At 44.9% G+C, this 14,868-nt stretch overlaps 1 protein-coding gene across 2 annotated transcripts in view; it reads right to left on the bottom strand.

The window, feature by feature from the left end:
• The window catches only part of slc16a10 (solute carrier family 16 member 10), a 69,899-nt gene extending 55,281 nt beyond the window's left edge, over positions 1–14,618 (bottom strand). For both annotated transcript variants that reach the window (XM_015958250.3, XM_070549754.1), the window contains exon 1: positions 14,120–14,618. In XM_015958250.3, the coding sequence (XP_015813736.1) occupies positions 14,120–14,414 (295 nt within the window). In that variant the 5' untranslated portion in view covers positions 14,415–14,618. The remainder of the gene's footprint in view (positions 1–14,119) is intronic.
• Positions 14,619–14,868: the final 250 nt, after the last annotated feature.

Below are 14,868 nucleotides of genomic sequence, written 5' to 3'. Positions count from 1 at the left end.
TTTTTGAGCGTTCAGTGTGTTTAGTCTGGTTCTTTTGTTTTTTCGACTTTGGCGCATCCTCCTTAAAATAAAGGAATTTATTTTCTTTAACCACTCCTGCCTCGAGTCGTTCTGGGGATTCTGCATCTTGGGTCCAAACCTCCTGCTCTCAACGTGACAGAAACAGAATAAATTTTTTATTTCATTTTGCAATTCTATTTCGTTACCATTTATTGATCATTAACGAAACAAAATGGCAAAATATTCAAAATCCTAATAAAATGTTTGTGCTCACCAACATAAATCTCCTACATGGATCTTTTCCGCTCCTGCTCATCCTTTTTCCTTTCCTCAGGAAAGCCTCCATGGCTCTGTCACACATTTTATCTGCACTGCAGGTCCACGAGTAGATCCTTTTCTGTGGACATGGAGGCGAGTGCTGAAAGCCGTCTCTGTCCGCTCGTGTTTCTGGTGTACATTTTAACGCGCTTCAATGCTAAGAATGAGTGCTCAGCAGAGGCGGTGGACACTGGGACAGTCACACCAAACAGGCCAGTGCGTAAAGTTGTCCCATGCTCTCACTCGGGTTTTTGCTCAGAAGAACATCATGTAGGTCAGCGAGACTTTCCCCTTCAAAATCGGCCATGGCATACATTACAGTCAGTTCTGTTTTAAGTCAGGGAAGATCCAACAGCGTCCGTGGATCTGTGTTAAGCTGGAGAAGGCTGCTGTCGGGAACTTTTTTCTGTATGTCTGAAAGTGCTGGAGGTCAAGAAGGGAGAGAAACAGCAACATTTCATGGTCCTGAAATCGATTCCTTGTCTGGGAAAGAATGCTGTCCAGAATGCTGCTGTGGAGTTTTTGGTAGTGTGCACGGAGATCGCCTTGCGTCGTGCTCTGGCCTCTGCGCACACTTGGACCACCTGAGGCATGCATTGTTTCTTCATATAACTCACCGAAATTGCCCCCCTCTTGCTCAACTGTCACACACTCGTTCAGCCAGGCCGTGCAGAACTGTACATCCAATGATTTTGTCTGCAGTATTCCAAAATTAATGTTTCTGCCAGAAAATGTACAAATGTTTTTTTTTTTTAAAGAGGGAAAGTAAAGATGATTTAAGAGGTGTATGTATGTTTGCTGTACAAAAAGCTACAAAGGGTATAAAAAGGAGATGCATCTCTGTAATGGGAGAAACATTTTGGAATGAGGCTAAAATAGAATTAAATGAGCAACTTCACTTTCAGTTTTTAAAATACTTGTCAGTAAGACTATTTTTGAAGAGTATTAACTTGATGTTGGTGGATGGGTTTGTGTTTTTCTTTTTGGTTGTTGGCACACTGAGGGAAATAGAAAAATTGATTTGTAAGTAGGTTAGGCAATTCTATAAGCTGCTGCTTCTGCCTGAACCTGTTCAGTTACGAGGTACTAAATAGATACTATATACAAATATATGAATATATACGTTGTGGCGGAATGGAAATATATGTATCTATTTGTATGATGTGTTACTGTTTACATAAATTATTTTCATGATGACTGAATAAAATTGATCATTCATTCATTCATTCATTCAAAAAGCACACCAGCATACTCAAAAAGCCCGTTGAATGTGTAATGATTTAAATGACATGTTATTTAATAAGCCATAAGACATGAGATTCCATAGCAAATATGAAATCACCCTTATGGATCTGTTGGGTTATTTTAACCAGAAGATTGGAACTTTTTATTGCAGGGATTAGATAACAGCTTCGTATTCACTCAGAGACAACAGAAGAGAGAGTCGAGTTTAAAAGTTTAAAGATTTATTACTAAACTAATTAAACTAGACTAACTTTAACACTAAATGTATGGTGTAACTAAGGTGGATGAGACGGAGAATGGTGTAGTGTGGAATGTTGTTCAGAACCAGCAAATCCGAAGAAACGATTAGTTCTGATGGGAACTGAAGGTGATGTCTTCGCATTAACCTTTGGTTAGGAGATTCATAAACACATTCAACGCAATTTGTCGGTCTACGTACCCTTAGTGGAAGTCCCCGTCTAGATCAGGAGGTGTAGAGGTCCAGCTTGACCTTATGGAGCCGAAGCCTGTAGAAACAGTCACGGCAGCCGACCACCAGTCTTGAGATACTCCCGGGTCACGACAGTTTTATTGGCATCTAGTGAGACCCAAACCTGGGTCGTGATGAGTCAGCTTTTATTCTGAAAGGAACCGTTGCAGCAGGTGGAACAGCAACAGATTTTATCCAGCTTGTCGTTGGTTCTGTCGGCTGAAGAGGAAAGTTACGGATTGGCCACTCCGACAACTTCTCTAGAACGCTTTGAACTGGCGTTAAAGATGGCGTGGGCATAGTTTTATACATCGGATGTTTTGGTTTATGGTCGAATGAAAAGATGACAGATTTACCAAACACCACCAAAACCACGCCTCCGTCAGATCTGGCAGATTCTGATTGGATCAGTAAAGCAACGTGTCATGTCTTAACGCTACGTGAGATCAGTCCTAGTGGAAACATTTAAAGTCTTCGTCTTGGTCGTCTTCGTCTTCCTCCGCTTATCCGGGTCCGGGTCGCGGGGGCAGCATCCCAATTAGGGAGCTCCAGGCCGTCCTCTCCCCGGCCACCTCCACCAGCTCCTCCGGCAGGACCCCAAGGCGTTCCCGGGCCAGATTGGAGATGTAACCTCTCCAACGTGTCCTGGGTCGACCCGGGGGCCTCCTGACGGCAGGACATGCCCGAAACACCTCCCCAGGGAGGCGTCCAGGAGGCATCCTGACCAGATGCCCAAACCACCTCAACTGGCTCCTTTCGATCCGGAGGAGCAGCGGTTCTACTCCGAGTCCCTCCCGAATGTCCGAGCTCCTCACCCTATCTCTAAAGCTGAGCCCGGCCACCCTACGGAGGAAACTCATTTCGGCCGCTTGTATCCGCGATCTCGTTCTTTCGGTCATTACCCAAAGCTCATGACCATAGGTGAGGATTGGGACGTAGATCGACCGGTAAATCGAGAGCCTGGCTTTCTGGCTCAGCTCCCTCTTCACCACGACAGATGGGCTCAGCGTCCGCATCACTGCAGACGCCGAACCAATCCGCCTGTCGATCTCCCGATCCCTCCTACCCTCACTCGTGAACAAGACCCCGAGATACTTAAACTCCTCCACTTGAGGTAGGACCTCTCCTCCGACCCGGAGGTGGCAAGCCACCCTTTTCCGGTCGAGAACCATGGTCTCAGATTTGGAGGTGCTGATCCTCATCCCAGCCGCTTCACATTCGGCCGCGAACCTACCCATTTAAAGTCATATTACTTATTATATTCTATAGGATTATAATAAAGTAATTAATATTTTCATTTCACAGATTGGTCACATCTTATTATTGACTAACACTTTGTTTGATTAGCTTTATTAAAATAGAGTTATTTGATTTATTAAAAGGAGCGAGTCCATTCTTCATTCTTCTGTTGAACTGGAAAGAAGCAGGTTATAACAAATGAGACCTTGAGACCATATCTCATGCAGACTAGTTCTGTGTCAGAGGAGAGGGGGAGATGACTTTTGGTGGAAAACAGTCATTTCATTCTGTTACAAATGTGTTGAGCAAGAAACAAAACTCTAAATCCTCCAGCCATGTGTTAAATCCATCTGCAGAAAGCACAGTGGTGTCGTGGTGGTCTAACATATGACCAAACAACTCCTTTAGAGCAACTCGCTTCTCAAACACTGCATTCACCAGTCTTGATGAATATTGCCACCGTGTTGGTGCAACACGAGGAAGATGCCGTTTGCACACGCCATCCAGTAACCGCGTGCGCTTCAAGGATCTGGAGAAAAACACAGCGAGGCCATTCAGAGTGGCAAAAAGACCTTGCACTCTTTAAGCTTTGAGGCCTCTTGAGTCAGCACTAAATTTATACGATGTGCATAACAGTGAATGAATAAGGCCATAGGTGCCTTTTCCTTAACCTTAGCCTGCACTCCGTTTAGTCCACATGACATCACCGCTGCACCATCGCAACACTGTGCAACAACTTTGTCCAAACAACATTCATAGTCATCAACAATACGGAAAATGAGTGCAGCAAGGTCATCAGCTCGCCTGCCACTAGTTACATCCATACATCTGACAAAACGCTGTGGCTGAGACGAGTGCAAGCGGTGCCATGTTACCCACGTCTGTGGTTTCATCAACCATGACGGTGACAAAAGGGGCTCTTCTGATCTCCATTTTGATCTCATCTCCCATCACTTCAGCAATAGCATAAATGAGGTTGTTCTGTGTTCTGCCGGATGTCCCAGTAAAGACCCTGTTGGTGGTCAGGTGGTAATGCAAGTCGGCGTCATGTTCAGCAAGAAAAGATGGAAGCTCCACAAAAGTACCTGTATTTAATGACTGGGGGGTTTTCATCATGTCCCCTAAATGAAAGTTCCTGTTTACCCAAAAGCATGACACAATCCATCAGCCTTTTCAATATCTCCCTATTGTTCTTCACCTTTTCGTTGTGGAGCTCCGTGTCCCTGCACGCCTGTAAGCAGAGCTGCAGATCCACTCGGGTGTCCCCCAAGCCCCCACAATGCAGCTCAAAAATTGAGGCCAACCCGGAAGTACCATAAATTGCAGTTCCACCCTCATCCACTAGGGGCTGGTGTCAGAAGCGAGCAAATCCTCATTGACTCCCATGTTAAAAATACCAATTTCACAGCAGAAATAAACATGTTTACAGCCTGGTACCAAAACATGTTTTTGGTTTAAATGATCTAGTTTACACTCATGACAACTCTGAGGGGGGTGAATTTTTTTCTCACTCTTCTGTTTAAGTGTATTAAAATCCTAAAATTCTTTATAATTAATGAGCATCAGACCCACTAGCATAAAGGGAGTTGAAATGGGTTTTGTGTCTGCTCATGTGCACCGTATCCACCTCTAAAGTCCGTTGGTTAGATGTTGCTGTCTGTGATGGGTTGCCAGTTGAGAGATGTTGCTGAGTAATGATATCGCTGGGGGTAAAGTAGTTCCCAGCTTAGAAATGCTACGTGACCGTCGCCTCAGACCCACGTGACCACAGAGCTAGCTCCGGGGAAAGGCCTCAGTAGAGCCTCGGTCTGGCCTGGAAACTGCTCCGGGATTTTGAGTCTCTGTGTTTGTGAATTCTGTTTTGGATATTATTTGTACAATTGTTGGACAAAATGACTTGCTGTGGCATTAATTGCACTAATAGAGCATCCAAGGAGTCTCCACTTCATTTTATTCAGTAAGTAAAATTATATTTATGTATTTTAGGTCACTGCCGAGCTGAGCTTAGATTTTAACATGTACTGTTTAACCATGAAGTTTAAATGTAATAGGGTAAAACCCAGTGCATTTAACATAATGCTGCACTTTAGAAAATGGGTTGAAATATAACATGTTGGTGGAGCTGGGTTCCCACTATCGGCTGGTGGAGCTCTCGGGAGACCGATGTTTTCCACCCGGTTTTACCCAGCGGTCAGCCCGGCGTATCTCTGACTCAGAACCTCTGGTGTTGTGCACAGTTAACTCCGGTTGTAGCTAGGTTGCTACCTCCGTTAGCTTAGCTCCCACCTCCACGTTAGCTTTGGGTTAGCTTGTAGCTAGTTCGACCGGGTGTCGTCAGTTGATCCCAGCCTTACAGCCCCACCCTCAGCTCCACCTCTCTTTCCATTTATGGAATTGTCTGGGCTTGACGGAACCTGTGACACGGTCAAAATGGCGGTGGTGGCCACCTCCCATTTAGCCTCAAAAACGTGTTATTGGAGTCTATGGAAACCCATTGTCCAATATTTATATGTCGATGGTGTCCTCAAAGGTTTTTAAAAGCACCGTAGCTCGTAAGTGCCCAGCCGTGCTTTGGTGTCTCTTTGCTGCCTTGGTGAAACAACTTAAATTGGCAAACTCAGTAAAGCTCCAAACACCAAATCGATCTGAAGTCGGATTTTCCAAGTACTGAGGAGAAAGTGAACGCGCCATTAGCTGCTAGCAACAGAATCTAAACTATCAAGCTAACATTATCTTAAACAGTTTATTTACCCGCTGGAGCAGATTAAGACGATGAAATCTCACTTAAAACATTGTCGACATGAGCATCACCCAGTCACCCATCGCATTCAGTGAAGTTGACTCAAACTTTAGAGCGCTCTGTTTACGTCTCACCCGCAGCGACTGATGACGTAACGCTCTTGCGCATGCGCTGCTGTCTATTTTGGGAAACCAGGTACCGAACGTTGGAGTGGCAAAAGGTACGGAAACAAGGCACCGTTTCATATCACGTGAATCGGTCCTTTGTTGGTACCACAGAAATCATTTGATGACTTAACAAGTACAGAATGTGGTACCCATCCCTAATGACAATCCGTCTGTGGTATCTGGCAAATATAGAAACTAAGCTGAAAGACTCCATAGCTCTGCAAGCAGATCCGCTCTGCAGTCGATGTAAATGCTCTGATTGGACTCGAGGATTTTCAGTCTTTGTGGAAGCTGCACAGATCCCGATCTGCATCCGTTTCACATTCAGAGTAAATGAGGCTTACCCCAGCTGCACACTGAAAGCATTAGTGGAACGGGACGGTTTCCTCATGACAATCACAGCACTCCTGTGCACACCGGGAGAAGCAGCTTCTCTGCCGTGATCGTCGCTTGACCCGCAAGATCACAAAATCCCGCGAGACTTCCCGCCAACCTCTTCGCAAGACCACACGATCCCTCCAGACGTCAAAGGTTACAATTTGTTTATGCCGTCCGCCATTAAAAAAAGAAGGAACTCACATTCGATATCGCTGTGTGATGTCATATATGATGTTGTTCCTCTCCACCGCCAGGACTAAAGCCATTAAAACAGACACGTGAAATAAGCCGTTAGGTCACACGTGCCGCATCAGGGTTAGGTATGGAAATTGTTGCATTGCAGCTGGCTTGTTACACTCCATAGACCAGGGATTCCCTAAGTGTGGTGCGCGCACCCCTGGGGGTGCGAGAGCTGCCGCTAGGGGGTGCGCGAGGTGAAAAGTGTAATGGCTGCGGCGCTCAGAGAAGTCTGTCATATGTCACCATTAGCGTAGAAACTCATTTGTGGGCGGGCCAAAGAAAAAGTAAGTGGCTCCAATAAATGTAATTGAAAACAAGTATATTTTGCGTGTGTGTGTGTGTGTGTGTGTGTGTGTGTGTGTGTGTGTGTGTGTGTGTGTGTGTGTGTGTGTGCGTGTGCGTGTGTGTGTGTGTGTGTGTGAGTCGTCCGCATGTGCCCTAGCTTCATAATAACAATGCGCCGAGCTTCAGCACTCTGGCCTGCACACGCTGATATGTTCCGTATTTGATCATTTTTAACGGTGTTGGAGGAATCTGAAGGTGGCGAGTCATTCTGGCAGATTGTAATTAACACCTGTCTCATGCAGGTGTTCTGACGTTGTAAACCTCACACACAGAACATTGTGGATGTAACTAAATAACAAGAAATGATTCCCATTCAGGCTATTAACAGCGCGCTGAAGATCTGAAGTTCAGAGTGCATCTGTCAGAGGTCAGACGCGTTCCAGCAGAACCACGGCTCACGGGTGCACAAGTGAGCACATCTGGGCTGGGCAGAAGGAATTTTACAACGTTAGTTTAAATAGCGCCAATAACGAGACGCAGTGACTGGAGCGGCTCATGGAGCTGTGCCGCACACACACACACACACACACACACACACACACACACACACACACACCGATTCAATAAGCGCGCATGCTACGCAAACTCCGGCGCCGCGCCGTCAGACTGAAGGCAGAAATGAGCGCTGCCTCCTCTGTGATAAAAACTTTTAAGAGGTTTTATAACATTTTTCATTCAAGGTCAAATTAAGATATTAGCTTCTATTTTGGGATGACGTATTAAAGTCGGGTCCGCTCCAGCCAGTGACTCCGAACCTGAACTCATGTTACTGCAGCATTTGTTATTCCAGTCCGCGTGGCAGCGGATCGCAGAATCAGCCACACCATAAAACAGCGATAAGTCGGTCTGAGGCAAAAGTGAACATCATGGCTTTTCCATCTTTTCCCCTCTATAGACATTTGATTACGCACAAGTAGGTGATCAGCTCAGGTTTACGCAGAGCAGAAGGAAGGAGAGCGCTCTGGTTAAACGTTCCTACTTTAAGAAAACCGTTAAATTGCATTGTTGATGTGCTACCTGGGCACTCTAAATATTTATTTAAAATTAAATCAAAGGAAATTGTAATGGTATTGAATGTTTATTAATTACTATTTAAAAAATGAAAGTGATGGGGAAAAAGGTCGATCATATTTTTTTAACCCTGTCTGTCAAATGACTGTGTAGCTTGACGTATATATATATATATATATATATATATATATATATATATATATATGTTTTTTGTTTTGTTTTTGTTTTTGTTTATGTGCTTAGCAGACGCTTTTACCCAAAGCAACTTTACAATTTATATATATATATACATATATGTATATATATATGTATATATATATATATATATATATATATATATATAGTCATTCAATTCAATTCAATTCAAAAATACTTTATTAATCCCAGAGGGAAATTGATTAAGCCATGTCCTGATGTGGGGGTTGGGGGTGCGTCGACATGGTCAGGGCATAGAAGGGGGTGCGCAGCTAAATAAGTTTGGGAACCGCTGCCATAGACCATAATGGATCCTATTTGAAGCTTCCAGTGTCCAGTAGGGGGCAGACCCATGGTCTTCTGTCAGAACGAAGAAGGGCAGGGCTTAAAGCATTAGCTGGAACCACCTACTGGTTTGTTTGGCGGTTCTGTGTAATTTCTGGATTTTGGTTGGATGTGTCCTATAGACCAGTGATTCAGGACTTCTGTTCCCATGTGGATCAGAACCCCACATCTAGAATCCTGCTAGTTACCGTAGTACCAGTTCATGTGATGTGGGGCTTACAGGTACAGAAGGTATAGGGACACCAAGAGACAGAAAGACAAAGATAGAGACAGCAAGCCTCTGTAACAAATGATAAAAATATCAAAAGCTCTGTGATTCTGTCAGAACCCAACAGAAGTCAGAGGTCCAAAGGTCTGAACTATTCTGAACATTTATGTAACCAGTTTGATTTGAACCAGGTTCAGAAGCACCATGCTCTATTTCTAAACTCCAACAGAACCAGAGCTGTTCTGTTGATTCTTTATGATCATTGCTCTAATAAAACGTGTTCATGGCAACAGGACTGGTTCAGAGTTTACAGGAAACACACTCAGAGCTCAAGTGTCATTGCCCCTCCAGCTGGTCACGTGATGTCTGCTGCCTCAGGCTCAGCTGCGAGGGACAGAGGGGACAAGAGGACTGGGGAGGGGGACGGACAGAGCCGTTTCTTGCCATAGGGAGCCCAAGTCTCCTCCCTGTCTGGTCGGCTCATGGGTCCCCGGAAGAACGAAAAAATGAAGGCAAGTCAACGGGGCTAAAAGAGCTCTTTTCTAATCCGCCTTACGCCCTGGATCACACATTTGTTGTACTTCTATTTTCACGCACTTTGAGGTTTATCGGCTTGTAAAAGTTCGTAATTAGCATGACTACTAGTGAGACGTGGGTACGTTGCATATATGCCCCCTAGCGTAGCTGCTACTCACCACATGACCAGATTCATGGTGGGTTTTTCCCTCCTGAAAGAAGGATTTGATGGTTGCTGAACTTACAGCCCTTTTCCCTCAGCTTTCTCCGTGTCTGATTCGATGACGTCACTTTCATGAAGCGCATTTTTAGTCCTGGACTTATTTTCACACAACATCTGAAATATCGTTTCCCCTCATTTGAAAATAAGTGCTTTGTTGGTATCAAAATGCTTCTTTAAAATTCACGGACATCATATGTGAAATCCATGGAACATAACAAGCAGAATTAGAAAATAGCGTTTTTGCCCCACTGACTTCTGTCATTTTTTTCTAAATCAGAATGAACTTTATTGTCAGCGCCCAGCGTCCTGAAGCATAGAACTATGTCTCCGCAGTACAGCCTGTCCAAGGCTACACACACACAGCATGTAGAGCAAAGCCTATATTCTTCAAGTGTTTGGAAATACCTTATTAAGGAGACAATAGAAACATAAGCTTTGGCTGTTGATCGAAACAGTTAGTCCAAAACCGCTGGGCTCAACTCCACTGTCTGTCATATGTTGGACGTCCATGGGACGGCTTTCCGCCTGACCGCGTTCAATGAACCATCGTTCGTGAACTTGTTTGTTCTGTTGTTAACGTAAACTGAACTCGCTCGTGTTTTACCTGACGAACGTTGAAGTGAGCGTGCTCACTCTGACGTGTGTGAACAGGTTTATGAATGGCGCTCCCTCGTATTTTGGGAGCTCCAGATCTCCACGGAGCTAACACCTAGCTAAAACATCTCATTAGCTATATGCCCGGCGGGATATGTGCTGGATTCCTGGAAGGAGTGGAAGATCGTATGCCTCTCCCAGCTGTCCATTGAGGACATCGAAGACGTGTGGATGTTTGGCCTGATGATCACTGGATTTCTCCTGATAAGAGTGGGAGGATATCTGGTTTTCTGGAAATTTGGGAAGATAGGAGCGATTGGAGGGCGACCCGCACCCACGGAAAGCACCGTCCGTGTGGAGACTTCTCAGACTGGGACGTTACTCGAGGTGAATCGTAAGCTGGACAATGTTCTAGCTGCGATACCGGTATTAGTGCGCAAAATGGATGTCATCTCGGAGAGAGTCACCGGACGGTATGGACAGGTTTAAAAAACAAATTGGCTTCACTGAAGGACTGGAATGATCAGTTTAAAGACTGAAGGCAGAGAGGAAAATTATCTCAGCCTGACCCAAAGTCTTGTTATCCGAATCTGACACCATAGCAGCCTTCAAGATGCTAACAACAACCCCCCACGAAGGAATGCAGACAGATGCTGTGAAAACCCAAACTACCCCCCCACCACCACCACCTTCGGATTGGTGGATTTCAGCCTGGCAAGGTCATCAACTTGCACAAGTCAATGTACTCTGCGCTACTCCCAAGATCTCCCTCCCACCTGTGGCTACAGTGACGGAGTGCCGTGCATGGCTGCTCTCGCTGGGGAAACAGGATCCCAGCCCCCCCCCCCCCCCCCCCCCCCCCCCCCGCCTTCCTATTATGTGATGTTGTGTTTTGTTATCTGATGTCTGTTGCTTATCTGTTTGAGGTGTTCTTTTTTGCAGAGCAAAGCTGCCCTCCTGGTGGGAGAGTAGCTATGAAGTGCCTTTTTTCCCGACTCCCGACTCAATTCCTCATGTAACCCTCTGACCTCTATGAAGGTAGCGCGACTCGGGTTGCGAATGACCACAGTCACCAATTCTTGTCATGTGTCTTGCCCATGTATGTCTGACCTCTGAATTGTGTGTACTGAAACTCTAATTTCCCTCTGGGATTAATAAAGTTTGATTGATTGATTGATTGATTGATTGATTGATTGATTGATTGATTGATTGATTGATTGATTGATTGATTCATAAAAAGTAGACCCTGCAAATGTGGCCACCACTGACAGTGGCGGTCGGTGCGGTGTCTATTCTTTAATGTCTATGCTGTGTGGTGTACGGACATCATGGTGTATTCTGTTTACCTCAGAAAATATACAAGTGCATGTAACACCAACTATATTCGCACGCTTACAAGTTAGTCGTGTAAAATAAACACATTTCCACCACAGCTACTATTATTAAGGAGCAGCTATGTTGAACTTGGAAACTGGTTTAGAAAACGCTCCCTCACTCAGGCAGGGTTTTTCCTGGCTCAAACTGAGGCAGAGGTGGTACCATCCTGACCGTGCACCAGCACATGCGTACTCTGTGCATTCAACTGCCTCACTTTTTTAAAGGCTAAATATTTTTTCGTTAATTGTTCTAATCTACACTTCTGTTTTTTAATAGAATATTCCATTTGACGTTTCAAGTGAAACAAAACTGATTCGCTGCTAAAAGATATGAAATAAAACAACAAAATAATCAGAATGAAATAACAGACTCTTATTATGAAAGGCTCAATAATACGCATTAGATTGGTGTTTAGTTCCTTTTTCCCATCTGATATTTATAGTTAAAATATTTTTATATATTTGACCTACATTTCAGTAACATTTTAGGTTTGTATTAATAACACTCATCTTAGTCTAAACTAACACATAAATATATGCAGTAAAATATAATGCATTTCATTAACATGCATTTGTGTTGGAAATGGTAATAACATTTAATTTCTGCTCTAACAATGTAATGGTGGCATGTCTATTATGTACGGGTTGGCAATAATCCAGTTTAAATTATGTTCAAAGATAGAAGCGTAGTGGATTATATACTACAGCAGTTTGCCGTAGACTTGTAGCAGTAATGCGACTCGTACCTGCAGCGGTTCTGATCCGTAGCGCTGCAGGATGCAGAATAAACAGGACGGTGGGGACTTTTCATCCGCTTGTAGCGTTTAGTCTTTCTTAGTTTTACGATCATCATATATTTTTCTGTGCGCCACTTGATCGTGAGACTGCTACCCGTTAGCTTTAGCGTTAGCCAATCTGCGTGTAGCTGCAGGTTTGATCCCAAACTTTGGACCAGTTCTGCCTTTGCTGGTTCCTTTATTTTCCTCCACTGCATCCAGATGACCACACTGTGCGCCGGTAAAAAGCATTTTTCTTACACGTAACTTACTTTTGTTCAATAAAGTTCTGAGGAAAACAGAAGAAGAAGAACGTATCATTTCTATAGCGCCTCTCAAGATAAAAATCACGAGGCGCTTAATAGTAATTCAAAGATGTTGCACCAGTGCTACAGTTAAAAATAGACACGCACAGACAGTTTTCTCGTCGCACTGTACAGCCCTGTTCTGATATGAAAGAGCCTGTCAATAGCACCAACCATCGGTACCAACTAGCAAGAAAAGCAATATTTAATCTTCTTTGTCTGCAGCGGTTTTAGCGCTTTTCGGTGCACCGCTGCTGGTACAGCGCCCCTGTAGTGACGCAACGCTCTAACTGCAGTTAAAATAACATCCAGATAGCTGGGGGCAGAGTGAAATCAGGCTGGGGCAGCACAAAATTAGCTGGAGGCAGCCGCCACGCTAACTTGAATGCAGGAAAAATCCTGTTAGGGGGGCTGTTCCAGTTCCTATTTCTACTCGCACGCTGGAATCTCCAAGTATGGCAAACAAACAAACTGGGTAAAGCAACGGATCTCAAAACACACGCTAACATGTAACTATTGATTTATTAGCTTTGTTTTTTACTCGTTCGTTTGGGACAGATTGAACTTTATGAACCAAGTTCTGTAACATCTTCTTTATCTGTGGGCAAACACGTTAGACAGTTTATTCGCAACATTTGAAACGTGACTTCGTTTAAAGATAATAAAATGTTTTTATTGTAGCCGTGGCCAGGCGGCTCTTTTGAGACGAGTGCCACACTGTTGTCTCCTCCAAGCAGAGCTGGGTGGAGTACCCAAAAGTTGTACTCAAGGGGAAGTACTACTACTTCAACATATTTTTACTCAAGTAAAAGTAAAAAGTAGACGTCCAAACAAATACGGCAGTAGGAGTAAAAACCCTACTTGAGTACTGAGTCAGATCCGATTTGATGTTTTTTTAAATGTAATAAAACTGATTTCAGCAGACAGACAGAAGCATAAAGTTATGGCACTAAGAGACTAAAATGGAAAAAATGATCCACATGATTTCAAAGTCAAACACCCGGCTCCCTGAGGAGATGACTTCAACTTCATTTCAGGCAGAAGAAACTTTTCTCAGTGGAAGTTTTAAACACGCGGTATGTCTCTGTGTAGACCTCCACCGTGCTTTCTAGTTTATATTAATCTGTGACTAAACTTGAGGTGTTTAATATGAGGATGTAACATGACCCCCCCCCCCCCCACACACACACACACACACACACACACACACACACACACATGACTCATCTGATGTGTGGTGGTCCGGCTCAGGAGGTTACAGATGAGGACATGGTTGTCCCTTTACTCCGCATAACTACTATAATAATTACTGATTATTACTGATGGTGTTATTAGGTGTAATGATGACAGTTATTGTGGTTATTGCAGTTGAGGGGGGGCCCCGGCCACCCCCCGTCTCCGGCCCTGTGGTTCGGGTGAAAGCACTCACACGTCTTGAAGCGCAGGTCCGGGTCGTCCTCGGAGCCGAACTCCCGGAGCAGGCACTGGAAGATCAACCCGAAGGAGTTCTGGATCCCGAACACCGAACCGTTACACCACATGGAGGCCAGCATGACCACCCAGCCCCAGCCGCCCTCGGGGTGCACGAACTCCTCCGGCGGAGCCGCTTTCACAGGGAGCTCCCCGTTCTGCTGCTTGTCCTCCTCCGTGGTCCTGTCCTCGCAGGAGGGGTCTGGGGACAGATCCTCAGGTCCTCCTGGCCCACTCTTGTCCTCGGTCATCATTGAAGTTTCAGAGTTTCAGACAAGTCTGGGTTCTCCTGGTGGTTCCGTATCATCTGTGAAGCTGCTGGGCCGTCTCTAATAAGGACAGGAGGTTCGGGGGCGGGGCTAAGTGTCCCCTGGTGGGCGTGTCGGGCTTGGAACCTGCAGCCAGATGTTCAAAGGTTGTGTTCCCGCCTCCTGCAGGCGGCAGCACAGCCACACCTGGACCCGCCGGCACGTGCACGGAAAAACACATGCACACATACACAGTCTATACGGTAAGAGCATGAGGCAGAAGAGGACTCAGCGGGCATTTTAATAGTCAGAAAAATACATCATCATAGATAAATACCCAATCCACGAGGTACTGTTCTAACAGTAACGGTCAGTGCTGGAAAAAGTACCTTTCATACTCAAGTAAAAGTACAGGTAGGGGTAAAAGTTACCAGGTAGGGGGTAAATGTGGATGTATCCA

Source organism: Nothobranchius furzeri, chromosome 3 (genome assembly GCF_043380555.1).
Source record: "Nothobranchius furzeri strain GRZ-AD chromosome 3, NfurGRZ-RIMD1, whole genome shotgun sequence".
NCBI classification, from domain to species: Eukaryota; Metazoa; Chordata; class Actinopteri; order Cyprinodontiformes; family Nothobranchiidae; genus Nothobranchius; species Nothobranchius furzeri.
The sequence above is the reverse complement of the archived record's forward strand: the minus strand, read 5'-3'. Positions and strand labels throughout refer to the sequence as shown.